This window comes from Rhineura floridana, chromosome 1, assembly GCF_030035675.1.
Source record: "Rhineura floridana isolate rRhiFlo1 chromosome 1, rRhiFlo1.hap2, whole genome shotgun sequence".
Lineage (NCBI taxonomy): Eukaryota > Metazoa > Chordata > Lepidosauria > Squamata > Rhineuridae > Rhineura > Rhineura floridana.
The window spans coordinates 117,463,753-117,483,610 of NC_084480.1; the positions used below are offsets into that span (position 1 = coordinate 117,463,753).

At 38.3% G+C, this 19,858-nt stretch overlaps 1 protein-coding gene across 2 annotated transcripts in view; it reads right to left on the bottom strand.

Moving 5' to 3' along the window:
* Positions 1-19,858, bottom strand: part of TTC39B (tetratricopeptide repeat domain 39B) — an 84,978-nt gene that overhangs the window by 32,076 nt on the left and 33,044 nt on the right. For both annotated transcript variants that reach the window (XM_061630245.1, XM_061630254.1), the window contains exons 2-4: positions 13,164-13,198; positions 2,651-2,755; positions 1,821-1,952 (exon numbers count right to left, since the gene is read on the bottom strand). In XM_061630245.1, the coding sequence (XP_061486229.1) occupies positions 1,821-1,952; positions 2,651-2,755; positions 13,164-13,198 (272 nt within the window). The remainder of the gene's footprint in view (positions 1-1,820; positions 1,953-2,650; positions 2,756-13,163; positions 13,199-19,858) is intronic.

The window sequence follows — 19,858 nt, forward strand, 5'->3', positions numbered from 1 at the left end:
GAGAGTGTGTGTGGTGTGGCCATTTTGTATATTTTTCCTGGTACTGAGGAATGGTCCCCGTTGTTATTAGACAGATCATTGTGTGTGTGTGTGCGTGTGTGTCTGGAGGTGGGATCAGTACTGTGTGATCTCCACAATCAGGATCATCAGGACATAGCTAACTTCCTATAGTAAGCATGAGGTTGTCCAGAGGGGAGACATTTTGTATTATGCCACACCCTCACGGCAATCATTTTGTGACTGGCACTCACAAAACTATCTCAAAATTCAAAATGTGCCTACTGATCCAAAAAGGTTGGGAACCCCTGTCCTAGGTTCACTCATACAGCACACCTATCTGCACGCGTGAAAATACGCTAGAGATGTTATTTGTCATCTTGGTAACTACCGTAACAACAAGGTCATTTTTCAAGGCTACATATACATTCAATCAATGAGAATATCTGAAAAATTGCCTCTCTTCTATTCAGTCTCATAACTACCAACAAAATCAGTGTAGACTTTCACCTCTCTCCTCTGTACTCAGAAGGCATTCCAAACCCTTCCTCCTTCTCAGAGATTAATTTAAGCTTTTCTAAGAAAAATGGAAATTTAATATATATGTGTGCGCACACATGTGCATGTGTAATAGCATATTCTTTTCTCTTACATAATACAGTAGTTTAAAAGGCTTGGCCAAGTGTTTTTTTAAAAAGTGTTCATTAAAAAAATACCATTGTGCATCTAGCATGATTAATGCCAGCTCTAGGAACAAGTGCATAAAAGTGTCAACTATTGTTCAGGAAGGACAGAAAAAAAACCCCAATATCCATGCAGTTCTTTGCAAGCACACATACTATAGGCGGGCCCCGCTTATACGGCAGGTTCCGTTCCGGACTACCGCCGTATAGTGGAAATCGCCGTAAAGCGAAACCCATTGAAAATAATGGGGCGCGTCGCATGAAAATGAGACGAAAATGTCACAAAAGTGCAAAAACGGCCTTAAAACAGGGAATTTCCCCTCATTGAAAGCCGCCGCATCAGCGGAACGCCGGAAAATGGAATGCCGGTAAGCGGGGCCCTACTGTACTTTAAGATCAGCACCTTAATTATGGATCTTTTTCTAATTCTATCCTATGCTACAAAGCCAAAGGATTATATTTATCAACTTCAGATCAGCAATTCCATCTAAAAACATATAACATCTCTAGAGATCATTCTGATTATACCCAAAGAATCTATTTTTCTAGTCACATTGAATAAGTCTAGGGATTGCATCCAATGAAATTGTTCCATTAGTAGAAAGACATGTGCAACAGGACTTCTTCCCTCTCCTCTCCCAGCGCATTCTCCCAAATCTGTTCTAGGTGTTCTCCCAACCCTCTGGAGAAGATTGGGGAAGGGGGGAGAGAGAAGAAAAGGAAGTCCTGTTGTGCAGGCAGAAGTCCTCATACAAGGCTCTGAAGGGGCTCCAAGTAAAAAGGTAACTGGTACAAGGCTGTGAAAGGTATTACAGGCTGTGTAAATATATATGCCGTAGCCTTTGGCTGCCATTGAGACTCTAATACCCTCTGATGTCACATATGACTAAGGCTGCAATCCTAACCCCACTTACCTGGGAGTAAGCCACACTGAATCCAACAGGACTTACTTCTGAATGGGCATGGTTAGGATTGTGCTGTTAGTAGTTTCCTCTCATTCCTTGCTGAGCAAAAACACACATACAACCTTATAGAAACCGCTAATATTTAGCATTTACCAAATATACAATTATTTACACTTACTTTAGGGTCACCATAAGTCGTAGTCGACTTGGAGGCACATAACAACAACACACTTACTTTTGGCAAGTTTGTAGAGCTTCTTTCATTGTAGCAATTCCCATTTGGATATCCTGTTGTTCAAAGGTCATAGCAGCCTGCATAACTAAAATAGTGCTATATCCTAGGGCATGGTACATGCTACCTTTAGACCTGTTTTGAAAAAAATAAAAATAGGCATTTCAATCAAAATGGTAACTCCATTTTAAAAAATGGTGTTCTTCAAACACAAAATTACACTTCTTTACAAAAATAATTTTTAAAATGCTACATTCAATGTAGTGCTAAGCAGATAATTCCATCAGCACATTTCTCCTGGTGCAATGGAATGACCTCCCCCTCTCTTTCCCCCGTGCGAGGAGGAGAGGGGGAAATCCCACTGCATTAGTGCTAATACTTGTGCTAGCGCAACTTTTTAATTGAATACTGCCTCTGGCTTTCAATATATTCTGCAAGCTGTTGGTCACTTTGATGTTTTTCCATTAAGATGTTCTTCCTGAAATCTCTTGCATAATTATGCGGTTCTGGGTATTATTTTGAAACCTAGTTCTGTTCTGATTAAATTACAAAGGGTATAAAGGAAAGAGACAATGTGTTTTCTCTCTCTCAAGTTACTCGCACAGTGACTCAGATTACACCTCAACATTTGAACTAAGAGTTACATATTTGACGGGTAAATATAGGTCACTTTAGATGGTTTAAATAAATAATTGCAGAAAACTTGCTTTTAGGCAGGAACAGAGATGGAATTAATTAAAGATATTGTGTTCAGAGGCCTTAAATTAATCTCCAGCAACCAGATGGCATGTCTTATAACTCTGTACTGCTTCCAGCAAACAAAATGGCTATACCAGGGACGAAGTAATTCCAGAGCTTCTGAGAATTTATTGTTCAGAAACAGGTTCAACGCCACTGAACACTCTTCCAAAGAACACTTAAGATCCATCTTGGTGGCCCTAATAGAATAAAAGAAAAGGGGAAAATTGTATTATGCCTAAGTGATCACTGATATTGTATCCAAACTAACGGACAAACTTCACTCTCAGTTGTTTGACATCTGTTGCACATACAAGATTAAGTTGGACTCGGCTTTGTTTTCCCAATATGTTATTTAAAACACTTTTAAAAAGAAATATGTTGAAAGCAATACCTCAGCTAATTTCAAAACGTAAGAAGTCGGATTCTGGAATGCATTACTACCACAGGAAAATGTTATCAGGTTTTTTTTTAAGTTTCAGTCATGGAATGCTAAAACAAATTTGATTGTATTTTATGGGTTTTATTCCATGTTATTTTAATAAAACTCTATGTATGACTTAGTGTCTACATTTTACCACAACAGATAATGTTCTTGTCTAAAATGAGCCTTATAAGATTCATATGTTCTTGTGTAGATGAAACAAGAAAATGTGGGCATCAAGAGACTGGTTCTGAAGAAACATCTAATTTATTTGTGGCATTTTACTCAACTGCTACTGCTCAAACTTGTTCATTGCCTCTTCTGGCAAACTGAAAAATCAAACCAACAGAAAACAGAAAAGACATTCTCCATGCTCTAGGTTTCATGGTATTTCTAGTGTGGTACTTTGTATATTCTATATTGAGAAAATGTGGGTTATATCATCCCTACAAAGTACCCCAGCACAGCTCTACTAATATTGCTGGGGGGGAGGTAGAAGGAATAATGTTGGGGTTCCTAAATGGTGATCCGTGAACTCCAGTGGTCTGCAAGCTTCATTTATGTGGTCTGTGGCATGTCTGCACTAAGTATTCATATTGATTTTTAATTGCTTCTTTTATTTCTTATATTGTATTTTATTGTATTACGATTTGAGTTCTATGGAATGCAAATTGTTAAGGCAATGGAATACAAGAAATAAAAGAAGCAATAAAAATGCAATTAAAAATCACACAACATCTAGCACAGTACCTGAAAATTGCTACAACAAACAGAAAAATCATTAAACGGTCTGCCGAGACTCTCAGTAATTTCAAGTGGTCCATGGGGGGAAAAGTTTAGGAACCACTGGAATAGCATATGACACAACTCAGTAGTGTATTTATTTATCAGATTTATAAACTGTTTCAAAGCCAAAGCTAACAATGCAGTGTACAATATGGTAAAATGAGATAAAATACAAGACACAGATTCTAAAAACAATGAAATCATTGTACAGTTAATATTCTTTACAATGACAGGGTCACACTTCTTAAAGACTTCTTAAAGATGAAGAGATGGCGGCAGCCGCCCCACTGCAACAACACCTGCAGGACATGGAGCTGGAGGAGCTGCTCAAGACACAGCACAAAATGATGCTTGCATGCTCAGCCAGGCTTGGAGAGACCCTGTGTGGAGCCATGACAAGGATGCGCGCCCAGGAGATGCTGAGGTTGGACTTCTCCTGCCACCACCACCACCTCCTCCACCACCACCTCCTCTTGCTGCTGCTGCTGGCCACCCAACAAGCCAGTGCAGACGGAGATGCTGGCGAGGAAGATTAGGAGGGGTCCCCCTCGGAGGCAGGTCCTCCTGGCCACGGGACCAGTCACTGGAGCTATGCAGATAAGGCAGAGTGGGCCTCTGATTTTCCCTATTGTGCGGGTCACATACAGACCCCCATCAACACAATGGACACCCTCTTTAGCCCCCAGCTAAAGCCTGTCCTGCTTTCTGATCACAACCTGCTTCCCGGAGAGATGCTCCACTTTCAGAACAATGGACACACAAGCCTGCTGAGGTTTGAGTCCTGGAGCCTTGCAGCTGGGGGGCGCTCCCACCCCCACCCCCAGAAGGAGAGGCAAGAGAAATGGCAGCAAGCTGCACCAGGGGAGCAATAACTTTTTACCTGCTTGTCGCCCTCCTTCATGATCAACATAATTTCAGTTTTCTGACACTTTCATAGAGCGGGGAGGGCGGCTTACAACCTTCCCTTGCTGAATTCTGACTTTTATACTGTGTTTATGTATATGTTTATGTGCATGGATATTGTTTATGTATTTTGCTTTATAAATTATTTTGATATGTTTTTTAGTGTACCTTGTGTATTCTATTGCAAACCGCTTTGAGATCTTTTATATAGTAAGCGGTCTATAAATGGAAATAATAATAATAATAATAATAATAATAATAATAATAATGTATCCAGTAGCCACCTAAACATTAAGATACTAGTTGCCTATCTAATTTCAGCTGGTAACTGATTCCAGATGGTTGGAGATGCAACACTAAAGTCCAATCTTCAGTACAAAGTAAGTGCATCTCTGAGACATGTGGTACTGTGAGCAGCACCCCATCTAAGAACAGTTGCCGGACAGGGATGTATGTGGTGAGGTGGTCCCTTAGTTAACCCACTGTGGTCTAGTCTGGTTATCTAGTCTCTTGGTGTGTTGGGTTTTTTATTTATTTATTTTAGGGAAATGCTGTTCTTTGGGGGGGGTGCTGTTGCTAAATACTAAAATGGGCATATTTGGATCAATTACTCAAATCATTTTTCCTTAAAAAAGAAATCTGTTCAATCTGTGCTGACAACACAGATGAGGTATAAAATAAAAGACATAACAAATGTGCTTAGAATACACCACTTGCGTTTTAAACTGTTTAATCTTGATTTAGCCAAAATATGGACATCTGAACCTTGGTTACTGTAAATCTTAAATCTCATGACACCCACCCCCTCCCGGCCATCTGAAATATCACTCTGGTGTTGCACTAAATTTAATATTACTAGACAAAGCTCAATGGATGAAAGACCTACAGAAAGATAATTGGTTTACAACTAATAAAAAATTAGTTTCTTGCATGTTAGGACTAGCACTGAAGAATAGCGGTGCTCTTGTGCCTTTAAGAACTGTGTGGCAGACAGAAACTCAATGGGTAAGCCTCTTCTTGTATGGAAATTCAATTATGGAAAAAGTTTCACTTATTGAAACTTGGTCTGTCAAACAGCATTATTTGTGTGTGGCCCCTGTTTATTTTTGGGCTCTCAACACACTGCAAAAGAGGGTGCAAATCTGCATACAATACAAAGCTTATGCACATTCATGTGAGCAGGGCAGAAGACCCAATCTACAAACAATGTACTGGTCTTGTCAACACCCTTACTCCCCATCTAGAAGGATCCAATGACCAGTCTAGATCAATGTGGTCAGTACATGGCCTGAGGACACTAAACTGCCTGTGCAGATATTGTAAAACACAGTTCAGCGGCTCACCAAAAATGCAGCCATACTCAAAATCCCAAGGCTCCCAAGTTCAAGCCCTGTCATCTCCTCACAGCAGTGTACCTTATTGTATGTCTGCAAAAGCCACTTTTGTATCGAAATATGCCCAGGAAAAGGTTTGTCTCAAAAACAGATCTTATTTCCTGCAATTTGTGCAAACACTGCATATAGCATTGCCCTTATCAAGTTTACTGCTCAAAACAGCAAAGCATAATACCTCCCAAGAAATTTATTCATTTGCAATTAGGTACCCAAGCATATTGCTTGAAGACACATTTGTCATCGATTGTGTCTCTTGTTCCTCTCCTTATGAGTGACTGTATACATGTGCATGCTGTAAATACATCAAGAGGAAAGATGGAGGGATGATTGGAAAATATAGATGTCACCTATGAACTAGTCACTTGTTTGTTCATTTTAACATATGACCCTTCTCATACAGATCATACAAAGAGCTTAGATAGGCCACACCAGTATACAGCACAATTCATACATATTTCTCCACATGATCCTGTATGTGGCAGGGACTGCATGTAGAAAATTAAGTAGCCAGTATGTGCAACAACACTATGAAGGACCAATCAATCAATCAAAATAGATGAATCAATATGCAACAGAAAAACTGCAGAATTAGAGAGAGGAATGTATAATCTGCAGGTGAAGCTCTCAGTGAACTAGGTATTCATTTATTTAAGAGTGGCTTGAACCCTGGACTCTATCATTAACCAGATGAAAAGTAAATTAGAATTTATATAGCAGAAGAAACTGTATTTCTTTAACTAAGAAATTAAAGAAGTGCTTGGCATATATTTCCTCTGGTGAGCATCAAGACATGACTATTTGCTTGAAGAAAACAGTACAGTAGATAATGGATCTAACTTTTAAAAAGCCTATTGCACTAGAATGCCAGGTTCCATTCTTCTCCTGCCTCTTGGGAACCCTCATCACCAGCTTAATCGCCAACCTGGTAGCAGCTCATGTGTCACTTCCTTCTAGATTGCAATTGTAGATGCCCTTGTTTAAAACAACAGAAATATGAGGTATAATCACAAGACAAACCTTAATTAGGTAGATGCCCTTGTTTAAAACAGCAAAAGTATGAGTCATATACACAAAAGAAGCAACTTTTAGCAGGAGGTTGTTAAGAAAAGAAAAGAAAAAGGTGAGAGTGGTTGAATATGCAGCTGCCTGCTAATGAGGAAGATCTTTGGTCCAACCAGCCTAAGACTGTCTATTCTGACTGGTCATGGTTCTCCAAAACCTCAGGCAGAGCATCTCTAGCACTGAAGTGGTGGTGCCATGTATTAAGCCTGGGGCCTTCTATAAAGCCATATGCTCTTCCGCTGAGCCATGGGCCTTAATTGGTTATTCATTTCATTTTTACCTGCAGAAGAATCTTTTTGTTGCAATGTAGTGTCTGATGTTCTGATGTCTGATGTGGCTATGGAATGTTTTAACAGTTATCAGTACCAAGTTGTGTTGAAATGCAATGAAACTTCCAAATTCACCTACTCTCTCATTATATTATTACAGAATAGTGTCTTTGTCCTTCTACCCTAATGAAAGAAACATTAAGTTTATACAAATCAAATGTTCAATAAAAATTAAATTAAAAAGCAAACAGACACCTAGTTTCAAAGCAGTCCAAGGAATTTTAGCTCCAAGGGTTTTAGAAGGTAACTTGCAAAAAGATGTACATTAGTCAAAACTGCATACAAAAATGTGTTTATTAGGAGAAATTTGCACTAAAATGCTGAAGAATTTCATGAGGATGTTTTTTAAAAATTTGCACATTGCTATAGAAATGTGGAGAACTAAATTGAAGATTGGAAAAACAAGAAACTAAGAGAACCAAAATGGGCAGATCCTTCCATCTCTATTCTCTACACAGCCATGCCACTTTGAGGAAACGTTTACATTGCTGCAATTTGTTATAGTCTGAGCAGTTTCTATAGTTCCACTCCAGGAGGAAAGCCCTCAAGCCTTTTAAAATATTTACAAAATAGCAATTATATATTTTTCCCACTCTCTCTTTTCATGTTGTTTAAGGCTCCTTCTCTCTACCACTGGAGTACACATTTCTTTTTAAAAGGGAGTGAAAATAGCAACAAGGCAACTTACACCCACATCCACTATATTAACACTGATATCCTACATAAAATTGGGGATAGATGAATCATTCGGTTCATTCATTAAACATTGATCATCCAACTCCAGTCTATATAAGTTTTGCATGTGTACACTCCTAAACCCATTTTGCCTCATTTCCACACTTAATTTCTGAACTTTAAAAAAAAAATCACATTTAAATACATATGTTCAAGAGAATTTTTCTCACCAAAATATGTATTTCTAAACGTTTTTGCTCTCAAAATTAAAGAACAGTTTGGTATATCTGAACCAAGAGCTGTGCTGAAACATTCAGAAAGCACAAAAGCTGGTGGATAAGTAAACTCCGATCTGCGCATGAGTCTGGATGGTGTGGTTGAGGTCAGTCCAGACTGAAATTCACAAAAACTGAATTCCTCAAGCATCCCTACATAAAAGTAGTAGTACTTTAGCAGTTTCTTTAGTGATAATTGGTTCTTTGTGGAAACTCTGTTATCACCCAGAAGCAGTGGGGGTAGGGAGTAAGAACCTATAGCTGAACTCATTTTAAAACTGAGAGGCAGGAGGTGGGTGGAGAATCCTGTTATCCAGCTAGAAGGCAACAAATCAGGCCAGATGTTTATGGTACTAAGACTGCGTCATTCAAAAACTGGCCCAGATCCAGACACATAATTAGGGCCAAGTGATCTTTTTTCGATGTGTCCCTGCAACTTCACAGTAACATATATTCAGGTTTGCTATACCTGAATCTTGCGTTATTGTAGTGGATTCGCTCCTGAATGTAATGACCTGCTTCAATATCATATCAGACTTATTCATTTTTTAGACTACTGATCTCTTACAAACAAGCTACTATAATGAAACTAAACATCAAAGTAATCAGAAACAGAAACTATCAGTTCACAGAGAACTTCAATAAATCCTAGATTTACTGTAAAATTACAGACAGCTCTAACGTGTTTTTATCTTGTAACAATTTCAAGTACACATCCCAGTATACACACCTTGCAGTATTCTGCAGCCTATAGGATCCAACTGATTAAATCATTGACATTAGCAGAAACACAGTGATAACTGCTAGAAATAAACTATGAAGGGGTAAGAAAAAATCAATCACTTCTGAAACAATCTTTATCATCAATGTGTTTAAAGATATGCTGAACTTTCTGTATTTGTATTACAAGATGTAGTACTTGTTTTAGTAAAGCAATTATATAAAGCAATTTCCACAGAAAATTATTGTAATTACACACTGACTTTTGCCATCAATTGTAGTAACTACTTAGCAGAGACAAGACATAGCATACTCACAGAATTAAATGATTAGATAACTTAGATGAGTAACTGCAAATGGTATAGGAAGATAAGCTGCTCCGAGACGAGTTTTGTGTCTGTCAAGACACAGAAAAACCAGCAGAAACACCTAGAGAATATCCATTTCTTCTGCTTTATGTCTCAGTACCGATGGGGTTCTTATTAATTAGTTATCAAGCAGGAAAAAAATATAAAAGTTCAACAGAAGCAGCTGTCATCACAGGAGCCCTCCATATTGCAATTTAAAAAGAAATGTCAGTTGAAATAGCTGCAGCTACAGCAATGCTGGTAGATGATGCCTCTGCAGAAAGAGGATGCTGGGAGATTTTCCCAATCTATGCTGCAGCCTAATACTAATCCATCACTGCCTAACTACAAAAGGGAAAATGGTGACCAAAAGTAACTCAATGATTTATATGTTTAAAGGACAAAAAGGAAGGTAGCTCAGGGTCTTGTGTTTCTGTTAACATTAAATGTTTTAAATATAATGAATAGTAAACCAGGCTATTTCACATCTTATTTTAACAGAATGGAAAGCTCGAAAGAACAGAGCTGTTTAATAATTAATTGCTTCCTGTTCTAAAAATAATACCACAATCAGCATAGAACACTAGTTATTTAGTGGAAATTCAGGCTGTTACACATAACATATAGATTCTGCTGAATATCAGAACATCAGAAGTGACATTTATTATAGTAAGCTGGATAAAGATTTAGTATGTAATGCTACAAATTTCTAGGAGGACACAGTACATAGAGCATGAAAACTTGAAGAATCTATCAGTGTGAAATATTCCTCCAATGATGGCATTTCCCACATTTCTTTTAAAGGAACAATACACCACATTCTTGATGCTAATTCATTTCTGTAAACCTGAACATGGATTGCTCTATCAAGAGATAATAGTGAAAACTTTAACCACAGTTTTGAGATTAAAAAGCTAACCTTTCTTACAACACTTCTGGCTTCTATCTCTGCAATAATACCTCACAGAGCAGCTTTGGTAGGATCAAGGATTAAGAACATCCAGTTTCAGTATGAGGAAAAGGGAAATACAGGAGACAGAAAGGCTCTTCTAATGTTTCTTCATACCAACACCTGCAGTTTGTGATTTCAGAAGAAATTCCACTTTTAAAAAAGTTTTTTACTGAATGTAACGATGCCATAAGATTAGAAATCACTGATGTGTTAATGCTAAATATTCAGCATTTTATACCACATTTCCAGTGCACAAAATACCTTAAAAACACTCCCAATAATCCTTACAACAGTGCTTTAAGTTCAACAGCACCTTTTCACATTACAGCAAGTGTGCAACATTACACATTACTGCTTTTCTGTGGCTTCATCCCATTGCACTGCTCTAGAGGTTGAAAAAAACAACACAAAACCCATGCAACAGCAAAACCCAGGCTGTAGTCCTGTATTCACTTGTCTGAGTATGTCCTACTGAATTCATTGTGGCTTTCTTCTGCATAGACATGCATAGGATTGCACTGAGAAAGAAGAAAGTTTGGGACTGACTTTCAGGCAAGAAATAGAAGAGAAGAAAGTAGGTAAATGTGTTCCCGACTAATATGGGGGAAGGGCCCAGCATCTAAGATGCCACAGTACTAGAAAACCTTGAGCTTACTCTCACCCAACTTAAGAGTTTACCTGCAGCCATCATGCCCTCCCTGTTCTTCCCTTACTAATAATGCAGGACCTTAGTGATAAATAGGGCCAAAATACTTCTCTTTTGGCTACCAGCTGCATAAAGCAGGTGGGAATTGCATGTGTATGGAGACAATGCAAATCAGTTGGAAGATACTGTCTTATGCAGCTCAAATGGTGCAGGCAAGACACACTGAGATCAATGTGACAATGTGAGTAAATTTGCAAAGCTGAACAACCCATCAAAATTGGGATATCAAACCTTTTGTTCAAAAAATCCTTCCCTAGTAATTAGGCACATCCCATCACTAACGACTTTATTTTCACAGACAGCGTGCACTGAATTCCAGACATCCCCTTCAAATGGAAGCCCAATTTCTCAGATATCTGAATCTACATGAAGCCCAGGATGTAAATGTGAGGAGTGAAATAGAAAGAAAAAACTAGTGTGTGCATCAACACACATGGCCATATATTCTCATATGGATAAAATTGGCTGTGTAGTTGTACTTCCACTTCTTGCTTTCAGTTACTTGCTTCTCCCACTTCTCATTCCTATGTATTCTGAGATAAGCTTCTTTTGATATGAAAGGAAATCTGACATTGTAGTGGACAACACTACCCTGTCAATTATTTTCCTGACAGGATTGGATAAGCATACACCGAGCATTAGCAACATGCAGTTTAAGTGCAGTTCAAAAAAGTGAACATTATCAAATATGCTTTTTATTTGCACATAGGGATGGGATCCGTTGGTCAGTACCGGTTCAAACACATTGTTGCCATAATAGGCTGGGATCGCTTCAAGTTCATTCTTTATCCACCAGCTGCTGCTTTTACCAATCTGTTTTTTCCTTGCAAAAGATATTGATATTAATATCAATATTTTGAAAGGAAACATCAATACTTCAAAAGGAAATATTGATAAAATTATTGTTCTTAATATCAATACTTTAGAAGTATTTTTCAAAAATAGCTGCAGAAAATTGCTATATAAAAAACCAATTTGCAACAATAGAAAATATGTGAATTAATAGTAGAATTCAGTACCAACTCAAAATTGGGCAGAATTCTAGTACATCTCTACTTGCACATATACCTATGGACACTATAAATTGGCTTCTGTTATTCTCTCTGAGCTCACAAGCTCAGATGAAAAGAGGGATAAAAACAGACTGGGACCGTGGCAGCGCTAAGGAACCCCAAGTTAAGAGTTGTTGCAATCGTACGTTGAGTAAGTAAGAAAGAAGCAGTAAGTTAGCTACATTCTGCAGGTGGTTGGTCAGGTGGTGGCTGTGACAACGCAGGCGAGAAGAGTCCACAGGAAACTTATCTAGGCCAGATGAGGAAAGTAGTCGCTCCTGCATGGTGCTGGGATCTGTAAATGGTTCAACGTGTGGATGGGCTTTGGCTTCCTCTCCATGACCACCAAGGCAGACACCCCCCTCAAATCCCCCATGGATGCTTTTGTGCATCAGGTACTGAAACCAACTCAACTAAGGATGCTTATGATGAGATGGTCTGGTGCCATGTCATAGTTAGAGTGCCACCCCTCTGCCTGGACCCTTATAAGGAAGAGCTGCTGTTTGAAAGGTGTTGCGGCAAGGGTGAGATTGTGTTGGGACCATCAAGAGGCAAGCATTTCCACCTGCCTTGCCCCCTCACCTGCACTCTTTCTGACATCTTTTGGGGGACTGTCCTTTAGCAGGAAGATGAATGTATTTGGCTTTTTGTTGTTGTTGCATTTGTACAATGTTAAGATTTTGTTGTTTTAAATTTTTGTAATTTTTTTTCTTACTTGTATTTGGGCATATTCCTTATGAGCTGCCTTGGGGGCCTTTTCGGCCAAAAGGCAGCACAGAAACAAACCATAACATAACATAACAGATACAGAAGAAGGAACCAAACTGTAGGAACGTCAGGAGTTAAGGAGAAGCAGTGCTGGAAGTAGGTGATGGAGGAAAAACAAAAAGGGTAACACTACATTAAGTGTTATACTTCTTGTTTCTGCCTTTCCTCTCATCATCTCCATTAGGATAATGAGATTTTTAAAAAATTATACTTACACTGGGATGTTTTCAAAGGCATCTTCAAAGTTCTCCTGCAAATTAGTAAAAATACATTGTTAGTAAGCTGAAAATAGATATACTAAAGTTTAAACTCTTGATGGTCAGAGGTGATATCCAGGTTAAGTAAGCAGACTTTCACTTGGACAGTGGTACCACCACCTTGAATTGGGCCTGGCAGCAAATAAACAGTCAATTGTTATTTTAAAATTCTTATAACATGCATATATGTGGCCATAGCAATCAAATTCCTGACAGCTATATTGTGTACCAATTGAGGATTCCAAGTGATCTTCAAGCCCCACTATAACACACCGTAGTAGACAGATCACCGTGGCCAGGCTCTTCCTGTCCAGAAATGGCCATAGCAAGCAAACCAAGTGAAGTTAATAAAAGGCACTCCTATGCCATCAAGGCTACCTCAGTCTCTAATGACAAATCTTCATCTAAAAGTACCCCCAAGCTATGTCTCAGAGGAACGGCAACCCATCCAGAACCAGCTGAACACCAACTTTCTGCATCTGAAAACCAACTGTCCATACTTCTTTCATCTCAACAGGATTAAGCTTCAGTTTATTGCCTTTCCATCCCATTACCATATCAAGGCACTAGTTCAACATCTTCACAGCCTCACCCGACAAGGAGAAGTGAAGAGCAGAGTGTCATAAAAATATAGATGGCACTTCACTCCAAATCACCAGATGACTTCATCCAGGGGCTTCATCCAGATGTTAAAGAGTATGGGAGATAAGCTAGGACTATGTGGGTTTGCCAAGATAAGGTATAACTCTGCCCTTATATATGAAGTTTACAAACTCACATTCAATAATACAATGTGAAAGCACCAACATTCGAAGTCCCACACCAGATTGATGGATCTGATATATTCCCCTGTTGGAAGAACTCTAGAACATGCATTAAACTTGTGGATTCATTAATTATTTATTTATTATATTTTATGTTGCCTTTCTACACAAATGTGCCCAAAGTGGTTCACAACACAAAAGAAAAAATGCATATCTAACATTATAATATCAGTCCAATGACTATTCAAACACAATATAACAATCCAAACAAGGAATTCATTTTGATAACATAAGTGTTATAACATTTAAAATACATTATAAAATACACTATCAGAACATATGAACCAGAGTCAGACATGAAAAACATTTCGGGTACAACAAAAATATAAACAGCAAAAATATCAACAAAAAAGTAAGAAGCAGTCAGTCAGCAGTGGATGTGTTTACAAAGTAAAAATAACTAAAAATAAGTGGGAGTGGGAACAATGATGGCACATTATTAGCACTTTAGACAAATATTTCATTAAACTATTTTAACTGCCAGAAATTCAGAGAGAGAGTCTGTATACATAGCAGTCAGCTTCAAAAGCAAGTGCTTATAAATGCATCGATTGCAATGTATGTATTGATTGTCTTAGGCTAGAGATGTTTAGATTAATACTGCTTCATGAAAAAATACCTAATGACACAAGTAATCTGGGATTTGTTTGCTTTTGTATTTAAAGGCAGAATAGGATAATGCATTGCTGTGTGACCTAGACTGCTTTTCACTTCTAATGAACTTAGTTCAAATGCTCTAAAAAAAGAGGAGTAATTCTAAGAACTTCACAAATGAGATACTCTGTTACAGATACCATAGCCTGGAGTTCTATGATTGTCTTTCAGGTGCACACATGTAAGAACGTATTTTTACAACTATGCGTAATAAGGTTATAGGGCAGCATGATACATTAAGCATCAACCACAGTTGCTTCGAGCATACTATTAAAAAAAATCTCTGACTGGAATTTAAGGATAGAAATCATAACTAAAAGAGGGTGTTCCCAGGTCCATCTGGGTTCATACTTTCTCACCTGCTTTAGGGAACCCGGATAGGGAACATTTAAGCTAGCCTACTTGCTTCTGGCAAGAAGAGTTTAAGTGCCCCAAGGCCAGGCCAGTCATCAGAAGGCCACTGAAGGAAGAAGGGAGCCTAGTGTGGCAGAGATGTTAGATGGGAGCACTCAGGAGTAAAGATGGATGCCCCTAAAGGTTGCAATTCTAAACACTTACTAAGGGACTACACTCCATAAAATCCAATAGGACATACATCTGAGTAGATATGGTTAGGATTGTGCTGTTGGTAAGCCTTGACTAGGGATCCTCTGCAAATATATCGAAATCAAAGCAGGGTTGGCAACCCCCTGCCTGGAATGTCCTGCCCCTGCCTTGTAACGTGGCTGCTCTAAACTTCGTTACAGACTTGACCACTGTAGAGACAGGTTTGAGAAATGTGTATGAAGATTCTCTACCCTTTCTTGTCTACCCTGAGGGCTGCTATAAACTCACTTCGACAGGCCACCCAATTCCAGTAAGTAATAACTGACAGAGAGAAAACCTACACGGTTTGGTCTACCTTCACAGGCAGTAGATTGGGAACAACAGCAATTGCAGCCACACTTCCCAGTATGTGAACTCTCTTCTACCACTATTGGGCAAGAAACAAACCATCATGCAACCAACAAAGTGCATCATCAATGGGTTTAATGCAGAGCTTGGAAGTAACTAGTTACAAGTAACAAATTACTTGTAATTTATTACTTTTTGAGTAACGAGTAACTTTATTACATTTTGCTGGTAATAGAATGAGTAGTAACTTCATTACTTTTAAGGAGTAATTGTAATGTTTCCAGCATTACTTTTGCGCATTACTTGGGGGGGGAGCAGGGGAAGTCTTCTGCTCCTCTGATTTGTGAATAAAAAGCATGTGCTTCAAATTGGGCTTCTGTAAAATATGTGTGTTGGGGTTTCATCATTGCTGGGGGTGGGGTGGGGGGATGTGAGATTCTGTTATGCCATTCTGTTAATCTTACGGATAATAAACTTTATTCTACTACCCTCTGTGTGTGTGCTTATTTTTAATGTTGTTTTAGGCTACTTAGATGTGCAGCAGCCAAGGCCAGCACCTTGTATGTGTTTTTTTAAGTAACTGAAATGTAACTGTAGTGATTACTTTTGAGAAAAATAAAGTAATCGGTTACTTTCAGAGCAATTGTAATTGTAACAGCAATTACTACTTTTTCAGGCCATGTAACTGTAACTGTAATTTATTACTTTTTAAAAGTAATCTTCCAAGCTCTGGTTTAATGGGGTTGAGCTGAGTGCATGGAACCACTGTTGTTGCTTCTATGGATACAAGGGAGTGAGGTCAGAAGTAAATTGAATGCAAATAGAAAAAAAAAAGACAGTGATGATTTCCTAAATGCAATACCATATCAACCACAATAAGATTCCTATGAGTAAGACAGAAAACTCAGCATCCCACAACTAGTCAGAGTTCCTAACCAAAAAACCAAAACTAATCCTGGCAGCCAGTCAGCCAAGCTCACAGAAATCCCCATGCAGCACAACCTGCCCCAGAGGCTGCAGTTAGTGCAGAATGCTGCAGCACGATGGCTGGCATGAGTGAGACCCTGTCAGCACATACTACCTCTGCTCTGAAATCTGCATTGGTGGCCAATTTCCTACCAGGCCAAGTTCAAGCTATGCTTTCCATGTTAATACTTATTCTGCTCTTGTAAGAAATTGATCTTTCCGTGTGGCCACACCTACACTTTGGAATTCCCTGCCTATTTCCATTAGGCAGGTACTTTCATTGTACTCTTTCTGGCACCTGCTAAAAGCATTTTTGTTCAGGCAAACCTACCCAGGCACGTAGAAGCTATTATATTTTATATCTGTTTTTTTAATTTATTGTTGGTTTTATTATTTTGAATGTTTTAAATACCTGTCTTTAACTGCTTTTGCCAATAGTTTTATCGTTTTAATTACTTCTGTAAACTGATTTGAGGTTTTTTTTTACAATAAAGCAGTATATAAATGTTGTAAATAAAATACATAAATAAATGTTGGAGTCACTGTGGCCCTTGGGTCTCTTTCGTCTTTTAGAAACAAAGGAATCTACCTTATACCGACACAGGCCATTGGTACCATTTAGCTCAGTACTGATGACATGGACTAGCATTGGCTCTCTAGGATTCCAGGCAATAGTCTTTTCCAGAGATTGAATTTTGGATCTTTGAATGCAAAGCATGTGCCCTACCACTGAGCTACAGCCTTCTCCTGTTTAAAAAATATCTTTTTTCAATTCACTCATGAATGCACAGCATATCTAGGGTAGATCCACACCATTCATTTAAAGCACATTCAACGCACATTTGAAGCACATGAAGCCCACCACAGAATCATGGGAACTGTAGTTTGTTAAGGGTGGTGGGAACTAGAACTGTGTGGGGAAAACTACACTTTCCAGGATTCTTCAGTCACACACTTTAAATGCGAGTTGGATGTGCTTTAAATGTATTGTGTGGATCTGCATTACTTCATAAGCTTTATCTACATATAAATGATTTTATTGATTTTTTAAAATGGAAATCACCTACAATGTTTACTGGGTGACCATGGGCTACTCACCATCTCAACCTAATCTTCCCCTCAGGGTGAAAACAACCAAGGGGGATCATGACCACCCCAAGGAAGAAGAGCACATTTAAATGTAGAAGAAATAATGATGTACAACCATAGCATGAAATCAAATACTTATCGAGACATAGTATGAAGAAATATTTATATAAGCTTCACTGTCAAAGATGTTTATTATTTACACAAGCCATAAAAATATTTATTGTACAATCCTGTGCATGTTTACTCAGAAACAAGTCCCAATGTATTCAGTGGGGCTTACTCAAACAGGGAAGTGTGCACAGGACTGCAACCTCAAGTGATAAGCAATTTCACTCACTCAACCCAAAATTCAGAATCATGCCACTTTACGCTGTTTTACACTTGTTTTTATGGTTATTGTATTTTAAATGGATTTATTTCTTCTTGTGAGCTGCCTCAGTTTCCAGTCGGCAACCCTACCTCATAGGGTTATTGGAAAGACTCTATATACACACACACACACACGAGATGTAAAAATACATACACCCCATATAATAGTTTATTGTCAAAACCAGCTGGTCACTGCAGAACATTTTTTTTTTAAAAAAAATCAGTATTAGTTTCCTGCTAAGTAAAAGCAGTGACACCTAAGTAAGACCTGCCCAATTGCTGGGGGAAAAAAATAGGACCGGAGGGGAGAGAAAGATTTGTAACACAATCCTTTGCTATGTTCATTCAAAAGCCCCACTGATTTACAGCACAATCCTAACCATGTCTACTCAAAACTACATTCTGTTTAATTCAATGAGGTTTACTCCCGGTATGTGGGATTAGCATTGCAGCTTTACATCCAGAAAAGTGGGTATAGGACTAAAGTTTCATATTGGGAAGGTTTTCAAAACAGGCTATGAATTACACAAATAATCTGCCCTCTTCAACAGCTCAGGAAAATATAAACTTGTTTGACTCCTTATAATTAGAAAAGTATAACACATTATAATGACATCATAAGATGCCTGTACATTTCTAATTTCTGTTCAAAATTATTTGAAAGATAAGATGTATGCTGTTTTGCAAGTAATTAAAAAACCCTGCATGCACACTTTTATTATAATCATAACTGAATTGTTTACTGTGCATACCTACCAAGATCCTGCTGTGATCTTGTTCTAAATCTCAATTATTGTGCAGTATATGCACACAGAGAAAAAAGCACTCTTACTGCTGCTGAAACCTATAAACTTATTCAACTTGTGATGTGCAGATAAGCAGGAAAGGAAAGCTGTTTTCTCACCTTGCAATGGATTCTAGCTATTGCTTGAAGGTCAAGAAATCCCGCATCAATCACTACCCTGACTTCACTTATTGACTAAAACCTGAAAGGACAGGGATTCAAGCAGCCAGCTATTAGCTCATTTAACAGTAGTTGCAGGGCGGCTGACATTTTGGTGTATATTTCTTGAACCAGATCACCTAGGAACTAATTTTTTAAAAAAAATATGATAAAGAGTCCAGAGACTGGGGTGACTCACCTAGGGAGTACCTGCCCCCCAAAATCTCTGGGTGAAAACTGGAGACCTGGCAACCCTAGCTACCATTAAAGTTGTTATTTGGCCATATAACACCACAAATGTGACTTTGGTTGTTTTCCTCCTCCCTGGGCTACTTTAGTATCCTTTTTTCCAAGGGAATTGCTCCCCAAGTCAGAAATTTTTCTGTTACACAACCTCACTTGAAACTCTTCCTCCACCCTGACACCAAACAGGATATTGGACTAATTTCAAAAGGTACATTGTCACAAGGATTATTGTATATAGAACTAATAGAAGAATTAAAGCAAGTGATCCATCTCATTCATTTCCAATTATTGGTGGTTCATATATTCTTCCTGATAAGAGGGGGCAACATTAAGTAAGAGTTTTATTTATGTAGCTTATTCAGTCCAAAGATCCATTATGCTACACTGGAATAGCATATTTAATTATAAAGTTTTGATTTGTAAATATTCTTATCCAACACATTTTCAACACAAAATATTATTTTTATTACTATATTCATATCCTGCCTTTCAAGAAATGTTCTAAGTGGGGTATACATAACAAAATTGGGCAACATTTAAAATATCTCCTGAAGTTTTCACTAGAGCATCACGTGCACACTTGAGTCTTATTGGTCTTACTATGCAGACAGCATCCTGCATCTTGTAGCTCTCTGAATTCTCAGTGGAAGAGGCTGTTGGAAGTACAA